General features: G+C 45.6%; 1 protein-coding gene across 1 annotated transcript; it reads left to right on the top strand.

Annotated features, from left to right (window-relative positions):
* Positions 1-3,149: 3,149 nt before the first annotated feature.
* On the top strand, positions 3,150-20,928 carry GFRA3 (GDNF family receptor alpha 3). Its single transcript, XM_016203779.2, has 8 exons — positions 3,150-3,237; positions 10,141-10,431; positions 14,307-14,399; positions 16,728-17,043; positions 18,829-18,932; positions 19,103-19,237; positions 19,624-19,712; positions 19,923-20,928. The coding sequence occupies exons 1-8, from the start codon at positions 3,150-3,152 to the stop codon at positions 20,010-20,012; spliced, it is 1,206 nt and encodes a 401-aa protein (XP_016059265.2). The 3' UTR covers positions 20,013-20,928.
* The last annotated feature ends 1,514 nt before the right edge of the window (positions 20,929-22,442 follow it).

Genomic DNA, 22,442 nt, shown 5'->3' on the forward strand with positions numbered 1-22,442 from the left:
AGGATTCTCTTTCAGGCAAGTATTAAGGAAACACCAGTTCCTTTAAACATATACATCTGGGGTTGTCAATTCTGAGTACCACAGATATTCAAATATGACACAGTCCCGGCCCTCAAAAAACTGACAAGATAGAAAATGATTCTTTTTGTTCCCTTCCCTGGCTTACTAGTATGTTTGGCAAAAGGAAGAACTATATGTAGTCTCTAGCTCCAAAGTAGCAAGTCAGATGGTGGAGGCTGATTAAGTTCACAGATAATTCCGACATGCCACTTGGGATGATATCACTTTATTCAGTGCTTGCTATGTGTCAGGCATTATGCTAAACCCTTTACTCTATATATACTATTTAATCCTCACAACTGTTATACATACGAAGTAGATACTATTACTAATTTTACAGGTGAAGAAACTAAAGCACAGAAAAATCAGGTGACATGCTCAAGTCACCCAGCATGTGTTGGAAATGTCATTTGAACCCAGGCAGTCTGTAAAGCTTGTGCTCTTAACTATTATTCACTATATTGCTAATATCCTGGGTTAGGGTAGCAGCGGGAATTAAAGCTTATCAGTGAGAGAGGACTTGATAGAAAGCCGAACCAATATTACAAGTGAAAGTGGAGTAAAAGCCTTGGCTGGTTTGGTTGAGTGGTTAGAGCGTCAGCCTGCAGACTGAAAGGTCCCAGGTTTGATTCTGGCCACAGGCACATACCTTGGTTGCAGGCTTGATCCCATGCAGGAAGCAACCAATTGATGTGTCTCTTTCACATTGCTATTTCTCCCCCCCTCCCCCGTTTCTACTCTCTGAAAAGCAATGGAAAAAATATCCACTGGTGAGGATTTAAAAAAAAAAAAAAAAGTGGAGTAAGATACGGGGTCTTTGGACCTTGGAGTCCCAATCAGTGGGTTGCAGTTTCTCCCAGGACAGGGTTTGTGTCTGAATCATTTTTGCACCTGGCACAAAGCTGGACCCATAATCAGCCTCAAAAGACATTATTGAATTGAATGATGGCTGAGTAACATCATCTTTGTAGAAAGGACTGGCTCATTTATCACTATCCACAAGATTCCCAGCGGCAATGCTCCTTATCTAGCAGGTGTTGGCAGTCATAGAGGACATGTTTGTTGGGGAGAGGGTATGCTGGAAGAGCGGTTAATATTAGTCTTGGAGTCATATTTATTTGTAGAGGCTTCCTCAACCCTTTCCTAGCTTTGATTATCAGTCATCATTAAAGGTCCAATGATGTCAAGCTCTCCACCCCCATGCTCCAGGCATCTCATTTACTCTCACAAAAAGCCTGGCCTCTTAGAGGTAGAACTGGGTATTGCTCTTAGCCCATCAGTTTGACCTTGTTGCTGCCTTCCTGTCTGTTCCTTGAGGATAGCATTTAGTAGACACTTTCAGTAGGCACTGGGCAAATGCCTTTTCCCAACCTACCCACCTACCCCAAACTTGTTTTGGCTTTGCTGCTGAAGAAGAGGGACAGCAGAGGTGACACCCCTTGACCACACCACATCTTTGTTAATTTGTAGGTGTCAGCCTTTTCCCAAACACCTGAAATTGTTACCTTTGGCTTTGTGAATTCTGTTCAGAGATTGTTACCAGAGTGGGGTGGAAAAGGGGGGCTATAATAAGCTCCCCAGCTATAGGTTTTCTAACCTTACCGGAGGGGAGGGCTTGGGAAAGATACATTCAATGTAGGGTGGAGCTGAGGGAAAACAGGCCTTGTGCAAAAGCTGAGTAGCCAGATGTTCACTTTCACAGTTCCCTGTAAAACTGGCAGGGCAGATGTAGATTAAAAAGAAGCACAAACTCCACTTAAAGTGCATTACAGCTCAGGAACCAGCTCCCCCTGGGCAGGAGAAGAGAGGAAAGGGCACAAGAGGCCTCATCAGTCTCTTTCCTTATCTAGGGCCACATGTCTCTCCTAGCTTTGTGAAGGGTGATTTACACCCCTGGCTGGAATGACTCTCTTTCTGGGCTGATTACATTGGCAAAAGCCCCCCAGAGGCCACAGCAGGATGGCCATATTCAGAAGCAGCAGCCAATAAATCTCAGAGGTTTATATTGCACTTCTCAATACCCTCCCTCCTGGCCCTCTGCCAGGCCGGCTATGGAAGTAAGGAGAGGGCTTGGTTGGAGGGTTAGCGTATGAAACCCTCTACTTCCTTTCATCACCCTCTTTTTCTCTTTTTCTAAGCACTGCTTAGTTGGTCCTTCTGCCTCTATATTTACCTTGCGAGCAGGTGGGAATCGGCCCTAGGCCAATAAGTACGTTGCCTTTATGGATAGAAATCCTGGGCTCTGGACACAGCTGTGTTTCTACCTAGCTGTTTAATCTTGGGAGAGTAGCTTGCTCTCTGAAACGTCATCTGAAAGTGGTGAGGCTCCTAAATGTTCTCTCCAGCCACCATCCTCAGCAATCTTGTCTCTGCTACTTACTCTAAGAGGTTTAACAGCTGAAGGGGCTGAAGGAGTCTAGTCTGGCGAAGGTCCTGGGATCTGGCACCAGATCTGCTTCCAGCTGTCGGGGACCCATCTTTGCAGGATCTTGGGTTTAAAGACAATGACTGAATCTTACCCTTGAAGATACGAGAGAAAAATGAAATCATAGATGTGCAAATTTTAAGAAAAAATATACTGGAAATGCAAGTGCCCTGGTGCTGGTTTGTTCAAGTTTTGTTACAAGATTTCATTTGTGATGGTTGTTCCTTGGTGGTAGTGGGGTGGGGGTGAGAAAGAGTGCTTTTTGGAAAGACATTGGAAACCCCCCGCCCCCCAGATGGTGGGTCTCCAGCGGTAGCTTCTCCAATATCTCAGCCAGGAGCCGACCGCAGGTGGGCGGGCTCAGGTGGAGCATGGTCGTTCACGCCCCTCTCGCTCCCAGGGCACTAGCCCTCCTGCGCCCCCACCCCGGCGCTTTCCGTCCAGTAGAAGAAGCCACGCGTTTGCCAGCTTCGAAGTTGGAGGGCGGCGCCCAGGACCCTAGTGGGAGAGTTGGCGCCTTGCGCTCGGGGAGGGGCGGGAGGAAACTGTGGGAGGCGCCGGCAAGAGGCCCCCCGCGGCGAGAGCTCGGGAGCCCGGAGTGAGGAGAGCGCGGCGCCGGCGCGGGCAGAGCGCCCCGGGCGAGCACCACCGTGCGCACCTCACCATGGCGCGCCCTGCGAACCCGCTACTGGCGCTGTCTGTCGTCCTGCCACTGCTGCTGCTGCCGCCGCCGCTGCTGCTGCTCGGAGCCGGTGAGTGTCCTCTGTGCCTACCCGACTCGCTCCGGGCAGGGTGTTAAAGGAGGAGAGAGGAGGGGAGTGTGTAGGCAGAGCCCCGTCGGCACTGCCCGGAGAGGACTCCGACACCGCACCGCCACCTGGTCTGGGGTATCTGTTCCTCCGAGCCTGGGGAACTAGAGCCCGGTGCCAGGAAGGGGCTGGGTTCCATGGCCAATAAAGTGTCTTAACTATTGTAGATTGAGTTGCATGCAATGGCCAGGACACCCAAGCATCTCCTAGCTCTGGTTCTCCCCTTCCTCTTTTGTGGTGCATCTGCACCGGCTCAGAACCAGCAGCCAGGCAACTTCCTCAACAGTATCCCTAGCAGGTGGGGAGAACTCCATTTGCTCCACGTGGGCATCATCTCTTCTATCCCCTGTAAGGACTGGGGAAGTGGCCACTAGGTACAGATGAAGAGAAGTTTTTGTAAGAAGTGGCTTCTCACAAGTTAGGGTTGTAAACTGCTGCCAGAACATGCTAATATCATTATTTGGTTGTATTGCTGAGAATATTGCTCACCACCAACCTACTCCCCTTAAGGATATACTTTTTGTTACTCTTTTAATTAGAGGAGAAAGTTGCTCTTGGGCAAGATGGCCTTTCCCTGCAATCTGTCAGCACAATGCCTTGCCCTATTATAGATACACAATAGGTGTTCTATGGAATATGTAGTTCAAGACCTGGTTTTAGAGCCATGCCATTGCCCTAAGGAAGGGCAGCCTGGGATCCAATATCTCAGGGAATGGTCCCATGGCCTTTGGGAGTGGGATGGGTGCTTGGAATCTCATCGTGGGGTTCCTGCGCAGAGCCTAAGTGGAGGGAATACTCAGTGAGACAAGGACCACACATGGACTGGTGACCTCTGTCCACAAGGTAAGTACTAGAGAAATGCAATCCTGGCCACAAGACAGACAGAGAAGGAAGGAGGGAAAGGATTAGTCTGTCCGAACTGACTCCATCAGTATATCAGGGCTGCAAGACATCACCAATTTGATTTGACTGCCCAGGAAGTTCAACTAACCCTGACAGTACGGCTGCATGTCAGGATCAGGGTAAACACAGGACACCTTACCGCCACCTTCTGTTGAGCTGCAATGCCCCTAAATCCACCACTGCTCAGATTTAGTGAACTGTCAGCTAAGGAATTAGAGAGGTTTATTTTATTTTTTTTAAATTTATATTTATTTATTTATTTTTAATGTGTCTTTATTGATTTCAGAGCGAGGAAGGGAGAGGGAGAGAGAGAGAAACATCAGTGATGAGAGAGTCATTGGTCAGCTGCCTCCTGCGCACACCCCCACTGGGGATGGAGCCTGCAACCTGGGCATGTGCCTTGACCGGGAATCCAACTGTAATCTCCTGGATCCTAGGTCGATGCTCAACCTCTGAGCCACGCCTGGCCGGGCTATATTTATTCTTGAAAGTATTACAGATGGCCCCCTCCCCCCCCTTGACCCCTTTCTTCCCATTCCCACTCCCTCCCCATAGAGAGGTTTACTTTTGAAAATTGTTACAACTCAATATTTAGTCCAGTTAAAGCAATGAGACTTGGACCAGCTACATTTCTTTCAGCAAACACTTACTGGGTACCTACCAGAAGTAAAATCTTAAACATTTAGTATTTCTCAGACTTCTTAAGTTTATGTCTCATTTTTTGGACAAAAATTAAGATCTTGTGCCTTTCTTAAATATTTTTTGAAATTTCAAGAGCTGTTTTTTTATCTTCCACATATAAAATTATAAAATAAACTTTTTTGAACTACACATTCCCTTTGAAAATTCTGATATACCCCTAAAAGGGGCCTAACCTCTTTCTCCTTCATCCCCTCCATTGAGAAACTCTGGTTTAACCCAATCCCTTCATCTTACATTTGTGAAACTAAGGTCCAGAAAATGGGTTAAATAATCCTATGCAGGGCTGGGACTAAGGTGAGGTGAGTGAAGGGGGTTCCCAGAAACTCAGTAGTCAAGATAAAGAATATTTCGCCCAGCCGGGCGTGGCTCAGCAGTTGAGCGTCGACCTAGGATCCAGGCGATCGGGGTTCGATTCCCGATCAGGGCACATGCCCGGGTTGTGGGCCGATCCCCAGTTGGGGGCTTGCAAGAGGCAGCCAATCAATGACTCTCTCATCATTGATGTTTCTATGTCTCTCTCCCTCTCCTTTCCTCTCTCTGAAATCAATAAAGATATATATTTTTTAAAAAGATAATTTCAATACAATATTTTTAAAAATCAAAATCCCCAAAAATCCATGATGAACAAAATACTGAAAATTTAAATTAAAAGACTAAGAATGTCATGCTGAGGCATATTGGGGGTTGAAGCCAAAGGAAAAATCAGTAATACTAATCCTGTCTTTATGCACTGGATATAACACCGATTCTTAAACTATAAGGTGCATATTACTCTCCAGTGAAACTTGCTAAAATTCGGATTCCCACCCTGGCCAGGTGGCTCACTTGGTTGAAAAGTCATCCTGTACACCAAAAGGTTGCTGGTTCTATTCCCAGTCAGGGCACATACCTAGGTGCGGTTTTGATCCCTGGTCGGGCTCATAAGGCAGCAAGCAGTCGATGGTTCTCTCTCACATAGAAGTTTCTCCCTCTCTCTCCCTTCCTCTCTAAAAATCATTAAAATTTAGGATGAGAATTAAAGTTTTTTTTTAAATTTGGATTTCCAGGCTTCATCACTAGAGATTCTGAATCAGTAATTCTGGGATCGGGCTCAGAAATCTGCATTTTAATAAGGAATCTAATTGATTTTTTATGTGGTTGGAAGAGGAGGTTGGACTAACTAAACTCTGAGGCCCCTCCTACTTTGGGACTCTGATTGTAAGAGGGAAGGGACCCAGAGAAGTTATAGAGGTAGGTCACAGACTGTCTCTGTTATCTGGTTATTTCTTGACTAGAAGGAGCTCATAAAGAATAGGCACTGGTGACAGAGTAGTGATAAGATAAACGTGGAAGTCTAGATGGGGAGATAATCAGAAATCAAGTGCTATGCAGATAATTGAAGTAATAATGTGTTAGAGCAGCTAGGGGGTTATTTTACATTGATTGGTTGGGAATGGCCTTTCTGAGGTGACATTTAAAGTGCAAACTGGCCCTGGCCAGTGTGGCTCAGTTGGTTGAGCATCGTCCCATGTACCAAAAGGTTGCTGGTTCAATTCCCAGTCAGGGCACATGCCCGGGGTTGTGGGCTCATTCCCCCGTAGGGGGCAGCCAATCAATGTTTCTCTCACATATCAGTGTTTCTCTCCCTCTCCCTTCCTCTCTCTCTAAAAATCAATAGAAAATCTTCAAAACTAAAATAAAATAAACTGCAAACTGAATGACCTGAAGGGAACAGCCATGTGAAGAGCAGAGGCAAAAACATTCCAAGCAGAAAGAAAGGCTAGGGCAAAAACCCCAAGGTGGACACAAGCTTGTCTTGTCCAATGGCAACCAGAGAAAAAGGTCAATGTAGATGGAGGGAAGTGGGAGAGGAAAAGAAAACTAGGAGGTGAGGTTAAAGAAGTGGGCAGGGACGGGGTCTTACAAGGCTTTGTAAACCAGGGTACATAAACTAGATCTTAACCTAAGTGCAATGGAAGCAGTTGGAGGGGTCTAAGCAGAGAAATGAGATGATCCTATGTAATTCCAATCAGCATTAGAATTATGTTGCATTTGGGGGTGGGGGGGGTGGAGGGAGTCAATGGGGGGAGAAAGGGGCATCTGTTACACTTTCAATAATAAAGATAAATTAAAACATAAATAAAATAAAATAAATCCCTGGCTGATTTTGCTCAGTGGTTAGAGCGTCAGCCCTGGGACTGAAGGCTCCCAGGTTTGATTGTGGCCAAAGACACGTACCTTGGTTGTAGGCTCAATCCAGGCGTGTTTGGGAGGCAACCAATCGATGTGTCTCTCTCACATTGATATCTCTCTTTCTCCCACTCTCTCTGAAAAGCAATGGAAAAAATACCCTTGGGTGAAAATAAAAAATAATAAGCCCGGCCGGGCATGGCTCAGAGGTTGAGCATCAACCTAAGATCCAGGGGATCGAGGTTCGATTCCCGGTCAGGGCACATGCCCAGGTGGCGGGCTCGATCCCCAGTCGGGGATGTGCAGGAGGCGGCTGATCAATGACTCTCTCATTATTGATGTTTCAACTCTCTCTGTCCCTCTCCCTTCCTTTCTCTGAAATCAATAAATATATATATTTTTAAAATAATAATAATAAAATAAATTAAAAGAATTATGTTACATTCATACATGGAATCCTATATAGCAACGAAAATAAGCTATTTACAAGTATACTTAACAGTGTGGGTGAATTTCATAAACATATTGAGCTACAGAAACCAAGATACCAAAAGCACACGCTATATGACTGAAAAACAGGCAAAATTAATCTCTAATGTTAGAAATGAAGATGTTAGCCCTCGCCCGGTGCCTCAATTGGTCGGAGAGTTATTCCATGCACCAAAGGGTTTCGGGTTTGATTCCCTGTCAGTGCACGTACCCAGGTTGTGGGCTTGATCCCTGGTCAGGGCATGTGTGGGAGGCAGCTGATTGATGTTTTTCTCTCTCTTTTCTCTCTCTCCCTCCCCCTCTCTCTAAAATCACTTTTAAAAAAACAAAATATATCCTCTGGTGAGGATTAAAAAAAAAAGTTATTTAAAAAAAGAAAGAAAAGGAAAGAAATGAAGATGCTGGTTTCCTTGGGGGGGCGGGTGACTGGCAGAGGGCTTCTGGGGTGCTGGTAATGTTCTGGTTCTTCACCTGGGGTCTGGTTACACAGGTGTATTCAGTTTGAAGTTCATTAAACTGTACATTTTTTATTCATGCACTTTTCTGTGTGTTATGCTTCAATAAAAAATTTATTACCAAACATGATATACAAATGGCTACAATGAAAATATGCTCAACATTATTAGTTATTAGGGAAATGCAAATGAAAACCACAATGAGAAACCACTTCATACCCATCAGGATAGCTATTTAAAAAATAAAATAAACAAGAGTTGGCAAGTATATAGGGAAAATGGAATCCTTGTATATTACTAGTGGGAATGTAAAATGGTGCAGCCACTATGGAAAATAATTTGGCAGTTTCTCAAAAAGTTAAATATAGAATTACCATATGACCCAGCATTCCACTCCTAGGTATACACCCAAAAGAACTGAACACAAGTATTCAAGCAAATATTTGTACAGGAATGTTTACAGCAGCACTATTCACAGTAACCAAAAGGAAACAACTCAAATGTCTGTCAACTGATGTATGGATAAACAAAATGTTGTATATCCATACAATGAAATATTATTCATCCATAAAATAGAATGAATGACTGATATATGCTACAATGTGAATGAACCTCAAAAAACAGTATGTGAGGTGAAAGAAACCGGATATAAAAGATTAAATATTTTATGATTCCATTTACATAAAATACCTAGGAAAATCTGTAGAAACAGAAAGCAGTTTAGTGGTTGCTGAAACTAGGAGGAAGGTAAAATGTGTTTAATGGGTGTGGGTGATAAAAATGGATTGAAATTAGAAGGAGGTGATGGTTTACAACAATCTTAAATGTACTAAATGCCACTTAATTGTAACCTTTAAGGTGGTTAATTTTATGTAGGATGAATTTTATTTCAGTAAAAGTTTTCCAATTAAAAAATTTCATTAAAAAATGTGGCTGCGCCCGGCTGGCATGGCTCAGTGGTTGAGCATTGACCTATGATCCAGGAGATCAAGATTTGATCCCCGGTCAGGGCAAATGCTGGGGTTTTGAGCTAGATCCCCAGTAGGGGGCATGCAGGAGGCAGCCGATCAATGACTCATCATTGATGTTTCTCTCTCTCTCCCTCTCCCTTCCTCTCTCTGAAATCAATAAAGACATATGTTAAAAAAAATAGCTACAACAATAAAATAGTAATTGTGTGAGGTGAAGGATACGCTAACTAATCTTATTGTGGTAATCATTTCACAGTATATATGTGTATCAAATCATCACGTGGTACACCTAAAACACACAATGTTATGTGTCACTTATATCTCAAAAAAGCTGGAAAACAAAAAAGGGTAGGTGAGTGGTTTGGGAGAATGAATTTGGAAGATGAAATCAGGGAGACCAATCAGGAGTCTTGGCAGTAGTTCAGACAAGAGTTAATGGAGACTAGAGCAAAGGAGGCAGTAATTGCTGTGGAAAGAAGTGGACGGATTCCAGATATGCTGTGGAGTTGACAGGACTTGTTAGACTGAACATAGCATGTGAAGGAAAGAAGAATTAAAAATGACTCCTACATGTTTTGCCTTGAAAAACTGGGGGTATGATGATGTTCTGCTATCCCTTGGTAGGGACCCTAAGTCCTAGGATGCAGGGTCTTCTTCCAGAGTTGAGCTATAACCAGCCTTGGTATTCCTGAGTGAGTGACAGAATCAGCAAAAGCTCCCCACCCTAACCCCAACCAGTTTCCACTGTAAGGTATTTTAAAAGTGACTCAGAATTATTGCTAACTCTCATTTAGCATGCCCATGCACATTCTCAACTCTCTGGTTATGATGCTAGCCCTACCCAGGGCATAGCTCTACGCAGGGCCCTTCTCCCTATGCCTGGCAGGGTCATCAAGGTCAGCTTTAAACAACTGTCCCCCTTCCCCTCCCAGGAGGCTGAGCAGCATCTCTTCAGACCCCCACCTCTTGTTGGGCCTGATCTGTTCACTCCTGCAGGGCTTCCTTCTCCCCACACTTATTCCTAAAGGCCTTTGTGCTATCCCAAGACTTACCTGATCAAGGCTTCACCTGAATCCCCCCCTTACCTGAGGACTTGGTACTCCCAGGCAGCTACTTTGACCTTATGTGAGCCTCACTTGGTCTCTCTCCCTCCACAGGGGACCCTCTCCCCACAGAGGGCCGGCTTATGAACAGCTGTATCCAGGCCAGGAGGAAATGCCAGGCCGATCCCACTTGCAATGCTGCTTACCACCACCACTTGAGTTCCTGCACTTCTAGTATAAGCACCCCATCACCTGCAGAGGTGCCTTCCGTTTCTGCAGACTGCTTGGAGGCAGCACAGCACCTCAGGAACAGCTCTCTGATGAGCTGCACGTGCCACCGGCGCATGAAGAACCAAACTGTCTGCCTGGAAATCTACTGGACCGTTCACCCTGCCCGCAGCCTTGGTGAGGTCCCCATCCTAGAGTGTATTAAGCTAGGGAAGATGGCTCTTAGTTGTTTTTTAATCCTTCAGCATGTGAACAATGTGGTAGATCCTGAGAGGGATGATAATGAAGCTCTGCCGGTGACATCAGTAAGAAGTGGAGGGAGGGACTGGAGTATCCTTTTGGGTCCCCCAACATTGCCCTCTCATCTCCCTACTTCCTGCTCTCTTACCTGACAACATGTAGCTGCCTCTTGGCAGAGATCTGAACCAGACTGAGGCCCAGCCTGGGGAGCTGCTGGAACAGAAGGATATGGAGAGGAGATGGAGAAAAATGGTCTTACCTTATAAACAGGCTCCAAATACAATGCAATCCATAAATTCAGAGACTGGTAGTCAGTGTACTGGTCCAGCTTTAACAGAAAGGATACCCATTAGCCAGGCAGTAGATGGTAAAAGAGAGACGGCACTGAAGAGCCAAAGAGAAGAGCTTCCTCTGACTCTCTGTATTAGTCAGCTCTTACTGGACTATGCTGTAGTAACAAAGGTTTACTTGTAAAACAAATAACTTGCAAAACAAAGGTTTACTTCTTGTTCATGTTCCATGTTGGCTGTTTCATGTGTCCCCTTCATTCTGGGATCCACGCTGAAGGAATAGCTCTATATGGGATGTTCCCTTCTTATAGCAGAGGGAAATGAACAATGGCAGGAACATGTTATAGCTTTAAAATCTCCTGCTCAGGTGTTACACAAAATACTTCTCACACTCCACTGACAAAGCAAATTGCATGGCGGACAAGCCTGACATCACTGGGGAAGGGAAGTATACTCCTCCCGCAGGGAGACATTGAAAATCACATGGCAATAAGTGAGGATATATAATCTTACAGTGAGGGCAAAATTAACTGGAAACAATACAACCTCTATAGTCCACCACTTTGTCAAAATATTCATTTTCCTCCCTTCCACAAGCAAAATATACCTATACACTTCCCAAGGAACATGCCCCAGGAGTTCTATCCAAACATGACATCAGGCTCCAAGTCTAGGATCTCGTGATTATTTCTATATTAGGTCTGGGTGTGGCTCCTCTTGATCTAGAAATTTACGGACTAAAACAACAAGTCATCTTCCACCCATACATACTCAAAATACAGTAATGGAACAGGGACAGGAAAACCAGAACAAACGCTGTCAGTAAGAAAGGGGAGGAATGGGAGGCATGCAGCAGACATTGATTCATAGCAGCTCTGAAGTCCTGCTAGCAAGTATCACAGGGCCATCTTCCTCGGGAGCAGGGAATGTTCTTGCTCCATGGGAGAGTTGATCCTCGGGAGCAGGGAATGTTCTTGCTCCATGGGAGAGTTGATCTATTTATTGTTCTCCGGCTCCCTGGGAGATCCTTCCTTTTCCATTATAGTAAGTCCTCACTTAATGTCATCGATAAATTCTTGAAAACTGTGACTTTAAGCTAACATGCACATATTTGGGATGGGGGAGGAAACCGGAGTACCCAGAGAAAACCCACGCAGACAGGGAGATGTGCAAACTCCATACAGACAGTTGCTCTGAGGGGAATCAATTTTTTCCCCTCTTCAAGGTCACAATGAAACATCGTAGAACTAAATGACATTATTCAAAGACCTGCTGTATTTTCTTTGGCAACATCTGAAAAGGGCGTGGAAACTCTGACCTCCTTGGGGGCTGGGCAGCATTCTCAGCTTGCTTCCTATCTGAGGAATGTTTAAGTCTCAAAGAGTCTTTTTTAATCCAAACTGATGGCTCTTAGCAGTTCATCTCTCTCAAAACGTAGTTTCTTTTTATACTTTGATTTCTGTCACCTCTTTTCAAAACATGCATCTCTTTCTAGACTGAATTAGCAGTACCTTGCCCTTATCAGGCTTCTGTGGGAGAGCCACTACTTTATTCTACCTTATTCAAAGCACAAGATCATTCAGTACATTGAGCTCATTTGTCTAACTGGCAGGCTTTACTGGACACCATCATAATCAATGAGAGATCCCTACAAAGGGCATGATAACCACAAACTTGATTTGGTCTTTGCTCCGAGGCTGAGTTGTAATATAGACTTTAATACTCTAAGCATGTTTCGATTTTATCTTTTACCATTTGAATATGAGAAGCAGTTGCAACGCTTAATCCTTCAAGTCCTGGAATTTCTGATTTCTCCCTTTTCTGTTTCCTCACCATTTGCAAACTGGCCAGTTCTTCTCTGAGCTTATATCTTCCTTGCCAAATGCAGCCAATAGCAATGAAGACATACTAGTTATCTTCCGCTTCTTAGCTTCTCCCCTCAAAGCACAAGATCATTCAGTACATCATCTTTCTTCCAAGTTCACCACCCACTGCTCAGTCCCAAAGCCAATACCATAGATTAGACTTTTTTTTGTTCCTGCAGCACTCCACTTCCAGATACCAATTGCATTTTTAATAAGAATTTGCTAGGTTATGCTGCAGCAACAACCAACCAATCCCTAAATCTCTGGCTTTCAACAACAAAAATGTATTTCTTGCTCATGTTACATGTCCGCTGCAGGCTTCCATGAGTTGGCTTTGTCTTTGCTCTACCTGTCCTACTTGTTCAGGGCTCCAGGCTGGCAGAGGAAGGAGAGCAACAGCAGAACCAGGTGATGGTTCTTAAATCTTCTGCTCAGATGTGGTTTACATCACTTCAGCTTACAATGCAGAGGCCAAAGCAAGTCACATGGCCAAGCCTGGCAGTGGGATGGGGGCCACGGGAAAGTCACATGGCAATAGGTGGAGGTGTATAATCTTCCCCCAGGGCGAATAGCAAGTAACTGGAAACAGTAATACAATTTATCACACTCCCTGTTTCCTGCTTTCCACTCCTCATCCTAACCCCTTCTGTTTCAGAACTTCCCCTGAGACTTCTGGAATCCTCTCGCCTCCCCTTTTCCCTTTGAAATACCAGGTCTTTCCAAGTATCCAAACTATCCTCTCCTGTTTGCCTAACATCATCCATATCCCTTGCCTCCTAAAGATGCATTCACAGAGGCTTAATGGGGGACAAACCTGCAAGCTCACCTCTCTCTCTCTTCCAGCAAAATTTATTAACCAACATTTACTGCGTATCTACCATGTATATGAACTATGCAGTGATTTGGTAAGACCCAGTAAGCCCCCTTAAGGAGCCCACAGCTCCATAGGGGTGACTGAGAGAGATGTGTTTCCTTCAAGATCACTGTTTTTTCTCTGCTTTTCTCCCTCAGGTTCAATTTGGGACCTGGCCTCACTGCCATCTCCTCAGCATGCACTTCTCCATAGCCAGGTGGTCAGGCCTGGAACAGAGTCTACCACTGCCCCTTCTCCAACAGGAAGAGAAAACAGGGCAGAGTCCCATTGCCTGCTCATGGACCCTCAGGCTATATATCTACTGGTTAAGAGAAGAGATTTTGCAACCAGATAGTCTAGGTTTCAAATCCCAGCTCCACTTCTTAGCTTATGTGAGCCTGAGCGAGTAACTTAACTTCTCTCATCCTGTTTCTTCTTACCTGCCCAAAGGCTTCTTAGCAGGATTAAATGAGATAAACTATATAATGGAATATATGTGTGTGTATATATATATATATTTTTTATTTTATTTTATTTTATTTTTTCCACTTATACCATAGTCCCCAGCGTACAGTATGCTCAACATACTATTCTTATCATTAAACCTAGTTTATTCATCAAGCCCACCCTATACCTTTATGGTCCTGCTTTTTCCCCACTTCTGCACAGCTTACAGCTAGTGAGGAAGAGACTGTTTTCCTTTTCTCCACGGGGCTTTGAGGCCTGACTCGGCAGCCTCAGCCCCCCCTGCTCCCGCCCCCAGCCCAGTCCTCAGGACTCTGGTGCTCCCCACCTTGTCTCTAGGTGACTATGAGCCGGATGTCTCCCCCTATGAAGACACGGTGACCAGAAAACCCTGGAAAATGAATCTCAGCAAACTGAACATGCTCAAACCAGGTGTGCAGGGCAAGCAGAGACTGTATTTTGGGGGCTGGGCCTGGGCCCTGGTGGGGAACACAAGCTGGGGGGCTTGTGAGGGAAGAGGCCTTACCTGCCAGGTAACTAAAGCAGTATTGTGTAGGGTGGGAGCCTGAGTTGTGGGGCATGGCCTGGTCTCACAAGAGTCATCAGAGAGCAATAGTTATTAGGGAGGCATTCAAAGAGAGCCCATTAGAGCCCTAGCCAGTTTGACTCAGTGGTTAGAGTGTTGGCCTGCAGACTGAGGAGTCCTGGGTTCAATTCCGGTCAAGGGCACATACCTGGGTTGCAGGCTCGATCCCTGGCCTCCATGGGGGCATGTATGGGAGGCAACCAATTAATGTATCTCTCTCACATTGATGTTTCTCTCTCTCTTCCCCCTTCCACTCTCTCTGAAAAGCAATGGAAAAAATATCCTGGTGTGAGGATTGAAAAACAACAACAACAAAGAGAGCCCATTAGGGCTCCTTGGTTCCAAAAGGCAGGTCTCTGTAAAAGGTTTGTGGGAGTGTCCACAGTCCCAGGAAAAAAAATGTTTTGAAATGGAGTATTTACCCTCATTTGAGGCAGCCACAAAAGTAGGTTTTTGCCCTGGCTGGGTAGCTCAGTTGGTTAGAGCATCGTCATGATACACCAAGGATGTGGGTTTGATCCCTGGTCAGGGCACATACAAGAATCAACCAATGAATGCATAAATAAGTGGAACAACAAATCCATCTTTCTCTTGCTCTCCCTTCCTCTTTCTCTAAAAAAAAAAAAAAAAAAAAAAAAAGTTTTTTTTGTCCCTGAAGTATAGGAAATTGCTTGTTTTCAACCATTCTAATGGGATAGGCGTGGTGCTGGGCAGGGAAAAATGGTTAGAGAGAGCATGACTCCTTAGGGGTGGGGAGCCATCTGTCTGGCAAGGACTATGATGCATGTTTTTCAGGAAAGTGAAGCAGTTGTGTTCATTGAAAGGGAATGCACACACATACACTCTTTTTGAGAAAGATGTGAGTTTTGTTATATAGTCCAATATATTAGAATTTTGAGAGAAAAGCCTATAGGTTTATAAACTGTTAGTGACAAGAAATCCAGGAATTTACCTGTTCCAGTTATGCCATGTTTTGACTGCTGGAATATTCTGTTAATAGAAATATCACCATAATTTCTTAAGACTCAAGAGTATGGGAAACTTTTATGTATGCGTCAACCAATGAAAGACATGCAGGTGATATTAATACTGAGTGGAATAGACAGATATAAAACAAAACAAAAATCCTAAGTAGAATCTGGTTGTATTTGTCAGACAGTTCAGAAAGTGCTTTAAATTGTTGTAGGGCTGCTAGCTTCTTTCCACCCCGAGATCTCATTCAATGCACAGGGTTGAGGAAAGGGCTTTGGTGGTTTGAGATTTCTGGCTGCTTGAATTCTAGATAAATTAGCTTTAGGTGTACATGACTTTTTTTAATGTCTTTATTGATTTCAGAGCAAGGAAGGGAGAGGGAGAGAGATGGAAACATCAGTGACGAGAGAGTGTCTTTGGCTGGCTGCCTCCTGCACGCCCCCTACTGGAGATGGACCCTGCGCCTGGGCATGGGCCCTGCCTGGAATCCAACCTGGGTCTCCTGGATCATAGGTCTATGCTCAACCGGGCACTTTTTTTCCCCCCTTAATCCTCAGCTGAGGATATTCTTTCCATTGCTTTTCAGAGAGAGTGGAAGGGAGGGAGAGGGAAAGAGAAACATTGATGTGAGAGAGACATGTCAATTGGCTGTCTCCTGCACGTGCACGACTTAGCCTGGGGATTGAGCTTGCAACCGGACCCTTCAGTCCGCGGGTAGGCGCTTTACCCACTAAGCAAAACCAGTCAGGGCTTTTTTATTTTTTATTTTTTTTAACCTAGTCAAGCTGAGGAGTAGAATGGGAAATACCAGATATCCCGAATACCAGATATCGTTCGTGCGCAGTGGAAAAGCCCTGGATTAGGAGGGGTTTACTCAGGGCAGCCCCTTTTTTCCTACCCGCACTACCATGCTTGTTAAATCAGAGAGTTGCCCTGGCCGGTTTGGCTCCGTGGTTAGAGCGTTGGCCTGGCGGACTGAAGGGTCCTGGGTTCCATTCCGGACAAGGGCACGTGCCTCGGTTGCAGGCTCCATCCCTGACCTGGGTTGGGGCACGTGGGGGTAACCAATTGATAGATGTTTCTCTCTCTCTCTCTCTCTCTGTCTCTCTCTCTGGAAAAAAAAAAAGAAATCAGAGCGTTGCGGGGGTTCCTAGGGAAGCTGGGTTTGCAGGACTGATGGCTTGGTGCCGCTCTTCCCACAGACTCAGACCTCTGCCTCAAGTTCGCCATGCTGTGCACTCTTAATGACAAGTGTGACCGGCTGCGCAAGGCCTATGGGGAGGCCTGCTCCTCCGGGCTCCACTGCCAGCGCCACAACTGCCTGCAGCAGCTTCGTGCTTTCTTCGAGAAGGCGTCGGAGCCCCATGCGCAGGGCCTGCTGCTGTGCCCGTGCGCGCCTTCCGACCTGCGCTGCGGGCAGCGCCGGCGCAACACCATCGCCCCCAGCTGCGCTCTGCCCTCTGGGACCCCCAACTGTCTGGATCTGCGGCGCCTCTGCCTCTCAGACCTGCTGTGCAAGTGCGGGGGCTGGGTGCGGGTGGGCGGGGTACACAGGGACACAGTGCGCACCCTTCCCTCCAGGCCGCCTTGGGGCAGGGCTGGGTCTGACTCCCCAGGGACTGTGGATGGACTTAACAATGTAACTATCCTTCCATATTTTATGAAACTCATTTCTCAACAAGAATAGATAGTAAAATACTTGTGTAAAACATTTTCAGAAAATATAAAAATGTATAAAAATATCACCCAAAACCCATCACCTGCCAATAATCTGCCAATATTTGGAGAGCATTTTCTTCTAGTCATTCTTGTATATGGATAAACAAAATTTGATATTCTGGGAATATATATCCTGTATCTTTTTTTCATTTATGGTACATATCTTATGAGCATTTTCCAGTGGAGGCAGTATGGAATAGTGGTGAAGACAGGCTCTGAAGTCAGATCTGAATTGAAGTCCTGGGCCTCTGTGACCTTGAGCCCATCACTTAACCTACAATTCTATCACTTAACCCAGGTTTCCACTTAGTCCTCTGTAAATACAGATAATAATGCAGGCCTCACAGGATTTTGGTGAGAGTTAAAGTACATAATGTATGTACAGTGCTTAACTTGCTGGTGCAAAGTAAGTGCTCAATAAATGGTGGTGCTTATTTTATCATCTACTGTTCTTTTGACAACTTGATTTTTAAGAGCCTACACCGTACTCCATTTTTATGGATGCCCCATACTTTATTTAATCACTCTTTATTGTTGAATATTTAGGTTGTTTTCTAAATAATGCTTCATAAGCATCGCTCTTATTTATTAATTTTTGTGCACAAATCTAATTATTGATTAGGATGTGTTGCTTCAAGTAGAAATCAAAGGGCGTGAAGATCTGCAAGGTGTTTGATATATATTCTCCAGCCAAATTCTGATCTGGCTTTCCTCTGCCTTCTCGGGACAAAACACTCACCTAATTGAAGCTATTAGCCATTCAAGTGACATTTGTTGACAGTGGAGTCACACCAACTTTGTCTTCCAACCTGGTTCTACCGCTTACTTCTCTATAACCTTGGGCAAGTTATTTAACCTCCGAATTCCACTTTCTCTTCTGCAAAATATAACATAGTCAGAGCTCTCGATAATCATAATACTAACCCTTACTGAGCACTTACTATGGGCTAGATATTGTTTTCATATTTACCATGTATTAATTAACTCATCTAAACCTCACAAGAACCCTGTAAGCTAGATGCTATTTTTATTTTTTATCATCCTCAGTTTAAAAATGAAGAAGCCAAAGCAGAGAAAGTTTAAAGAACATGGTCAAGTTCACTCAGGTAGTAAGTCAGGTTTGTTAATAAGGTTTGGAATGAAGTCTGGCCTGGAGACTGTGCTTCTAAGCTCCCTTCCTTAATGCCTGTTATTGTGCTGGTAGCTATTACTATTACATAACAAGCAGTGCTGGCCTAGATGATAAAGATGTTCATCTAATGCCTAGATGTTTCTTCCTTTGAGGAGTTTGCGTCTGAGTGGGGACGATCTCTATTTATAGTCAAGGAAACTGAGGTTGAAGAAGCTGCCTGAAATCTTATAACTAGAGATTGTGGAGCCCAAATTCAGAGTGATATGCTGTGGGGACTGAGGTGACAGTGCATTTAATAGTGACAGGAGCAGTCTTCACTGGGCCAGGCTATAAAGGCAGAGGAGGATTTGGCATGAAGATCCTAAAGGGGAATGTCAATTAAAGAGGCATCAAAGGTGAAGGCTTTTAAGGCCAGACTCTTAAAAGAAACTTTTGACTTTTCCTTCTTCCAGATCACGCCTGGCCGATTTTCAGACCCACTGCCATCCCATGGACATCCTAGGGACCTGTGCTACGGAGCAGTCCAGATGTCTGCAAGCGTACATGGGGCTGATTGGTGAGGCTAGGGGATATGTGCTGGGAGCCCACAGGTTGGCCTTGGGGTGAGAATGCTCTGGCTACTGAATGCAGATGGAGTGCTTGGAGTGCTCCTGAGACAGGTGGGAGAGGGTAGGAGCTGGAGTTGGGGTTGCCCTAGGCCCTGACAATCCCCTTTTCACCCCACAGGAACTGCTATGACCCCCAACTTCGTCAGCAACGTCAATGCCAGTGTTGCCTTAAGCTGTACCTGCCGAGGCAGTGGCAACCTGCAGGAGGAGTGTGAGCGGCTGGAAGAGTCTTTTTCCCACAACCCCTGTCTCAGTGAGTGTGCTCCTTCTGCTCCTTCCCCAGTGGCCAGGTCAGCTGGACGCAGGGAGAGGAAAAGGGTCAGCTCTGTCTATCTCCTGCAGACAGAGCAGCCCTCTCCGCAGAAAAGGCTTATATCCCCCAGCCTGGGCCTTTCTTCCTTCTCCTGCTCCCTGAGTGACCTCCAAGCTGCCTGTTCACACTGTCTGGGCCCCAGGGACACTGTACACTGTTCAGCCCAAGGAATAAACAAGCAGAATGAGGCAATATCCCGTTCCCACCTGCCACCGGTCTACCCTCCTATATCCCAGGGTCCCTGAGACATTCCCTTTCCTTCTTTGGGAGCCTGAGAAGTCTCCAGCATCTGTACACTTCCAGACTTCCTTCTCTTTTCTCCTCAGTGGAGGCCATTGCAGTTAAGATGCGTTTGCATAGCCAACTCTTCTCCCAGGACCCAGCGGACTCTACCTTACCCGTGATGGAACGCCAGGTAAGGCCCCCGCTATGGCACTCCGCATACCTTTACTGAACCATCTGGGGGAATCCCAGAAAAGGCAGACAGGGGGATGGAGGCGGTGACCTCCTTGTTGTCACCAATACTCTAGACCTCTAATGGACACCTTAGGGGAAGGGAATAGGCCTTGACTGAGGCTGAGGTGGTGAAGTGGGTGGAGCTGACTCCATTACATTTCTTCCACAGAACACAAACCCTGCTCTGAGGCCACGGCCCTGGATGCCCTCTCTTTTCTCCTGCACACTTACCTTGATTCTGCTCCCAAGTTTCTGGTAGCTGGACTTCCCTGGGGGCCCTCTTCCTTCCTACTATACCCAGCCTGACCTGCTGCCTACAAGAAGTGAAGAAAGGACAGCATCAAGAAGGAGGTGCAGTACACCACATAACAACCCTGACGCCCCCACCACTGCACATTCACACAGTAGAAGCTGACTGGCTAAGTTCCGATTCCCTCCACTTCAGACTTGGGTTGCCCCTCCTTAGAAACTGGTCACCCTGGTTAGCCATATCTTTTTCTTTTTTTTTAGGCATTTTATTATTTTTTTTAATATATCTTTATTGATTTCAGAGAGAGGAAAGGAGAGGGAGAGAGATAGAAACATCAATGATGAGAGAGTCATTGATCAGCTGCCTCCCACATGCCCCAGACTGGGGATGGAGCCGGCAACCCGGGCATGTGCCCTGATCAGGAATCGAACCCCAATCGATCGCCTGGGTCCTAGGTCAACGCTCAACCTCTGAGCCACGCCCGGCCGGGCAGCCATATCTTCTGGTGGTGACTGACTCTACTAAGCTCTCTCCTGATCCCTTCCTACCAGGATCACCAGGTTCTAACAGATCAGTCATACTCTATTGCCTCTTCCAGGTAGTCAGGACTGGGTGTTCTGAGGCAGCTTAGAAACACATTCCCTCTTAGGAAGGCCAGAGCAAGAATCCTGCCCCCTTGTCTCCTCTGGACAGAGGATGGGAACCTGCTGCCTGCCCTGCCCTGAGATCCTACAGAGCATTTGAGCATCAGGGGCCAGAGCATTTCGGCCTTGATTTCTTCCTGCTACTGTCTCAATGTCCCCCCAACCTCTTGGATCATAATTAAACATTTTAACTCAAAACTTTGCTCTTTTTCTATTTTCTAACATTGTGAATTTATACAGAACTAGAGATTTTACAGACAGAAGAGCAGAGACCAGTGATCAGGAGACACATCAACTCTGCCACCAACTGCTGTGTGGCCTCAGGCAAGTCTCTCAGCCTCTCTGTGTGCTTGACATGGAGTTGGAAAAAAAAAAAAAAAAAGCTTATGTGAGGCTGAGGACCTGTATCTGTTCAAGCTCCAGCCATTCCTGGGATACTGCCTGGGATTTGCCACAGCAGAGGGCAAGGTCCTTACTCAACCACAGCATTTATTGAGCACCTGCTTGTGTTACTGGTCTGATCTAACTGGCAATCCTCTTGGGATAAGGAAACAGCCACATAATGCAAAGAAGTTGGAAGAATATATTTACAGAGCTGTGGACATTTGTCTATTAACTCATTCACTCTTTCCATAAGCACCTGATGAGTGCTGGCTGCAAGGCACTGTGCTAAGTGCAGAAGATTCCAAGGTAATAATACTCAGATCCTATTTTCAAGCCTTTCACACACCAGAGCAGAGGAACAGACAAGATAGTCAATAAAAAAAATGCAGTGTGTAGCCTGGCTGGTGTTGCTCAGTGGTTGAGCATCGACCCATGAACCAAGAGGTCATTGGTTCGATTCCCAGTAAGGGCACGTGACTGGGTTGCATTGTGACTAACACATAGTAAGAACTCAAAAAAGTTAGCAATTATAAGGTTTTTGTAGAGAATTTTGGTTGATATAACTATCAAGAAGAAATTAAAAACCTTTAAAGTCTCACTGTCAAACTTCCAAACCGGCTCCCTGCATATCTGTGCGCACGAGAATCTCTAGGTACGTATAATTTTTACATAAGTAGAAGCAGACACTGCATATCAAAATGTAAATCATAGCACCTTTCAGCATCCATTAGTAGAGCTCGGGCTACTTCATCATTTTTATCAGCTTTTTATCAGCTGCACAACATGGACTTGTATGAATTCATATGTCTATACGTGTAGTTTATTTAATGAGTTCTGTATTGATGGGCATTTGTTTGTGTTCCCAGTTTTCTCCACCCAATTTTTTTTTTTATTGTCACCCAAGGATATTTTTTCCATTGCTCTTCAGAGAGAGTGGGAGGGAGAGAGAGAGAGAGAGGGAGAAAGAGAGACTTCGGTGTGAGAGTAACACATCAATTGGTTGCCTCCCACAAGCGCCCCAACTGGGGCTGGGGATCAAGCCCACAACCAAGGTATGTGCTCTTGATAGGAATCGAACCCAAGACCCTTCAGTTGGTGGGCCAATGCTCTAACCACTGAACAAACCAGCTAGGGCCCAAGTCTTAAGGCAATGAGGAGGTGACTGAGGGTAGGATGTGCAGAGGGGCTGCCAGGGTGGTGGGTGGAATAGGGAAGCCTCTCCCTGTACATTCTGGTATCCCCATAGGCCACTCTGCCCCAGGAAATACCCAAACAACCTGCCTCCCTGCAAACTCCAGGGGGGCACTGGCTGGACCTTCCCCTTCTTCCCCTCCCAGGAAGATCTCTGAGCCCTCAAGGCCTCTCCATTTGCTTTGGCTCCATTAGCCTAGGGCTAGGGTGTGAATGGTAC

This window comes from Miniopterus natalensis, chromosome 4 (assembly GCF_054644295.1).
Source record: "Miniopterus natalensis isolate mMinNat1 chromosome 4, mMinNat1.hap1, whole genome shotgun sequence".
Classification (NCBI taxonomy): Eukaryota; Metazoa; Chordata; class Mammalia; order Chiroptera; family Miniopteridae; genus Miniopterus; species Miniopterus natalensis.

Coding starts and splice junctions, on each gene's coding strand:
- GFRA3 (XM_016203779.2), top strand. CDS start 3,150: ATGGCGCGCCCTGCGAACCCGCTACTGGCGCTGTCTGTCGTCCTGCCA. Junction 19,238..19,623: donor TTCCCACAACCCCTGTCTCA/GTGAGTGTGCTC, acceptor TTTTCTCCTCAG/TGGAGGCCATTGCAGTTAAG. Junction 19,713..19,922: donor TACCCGTGATGGAACGCCAG/GTAAGGCCCCCG, acceptor TTTCTTCCACAG/AACACAAACCCTGCTCTGAG.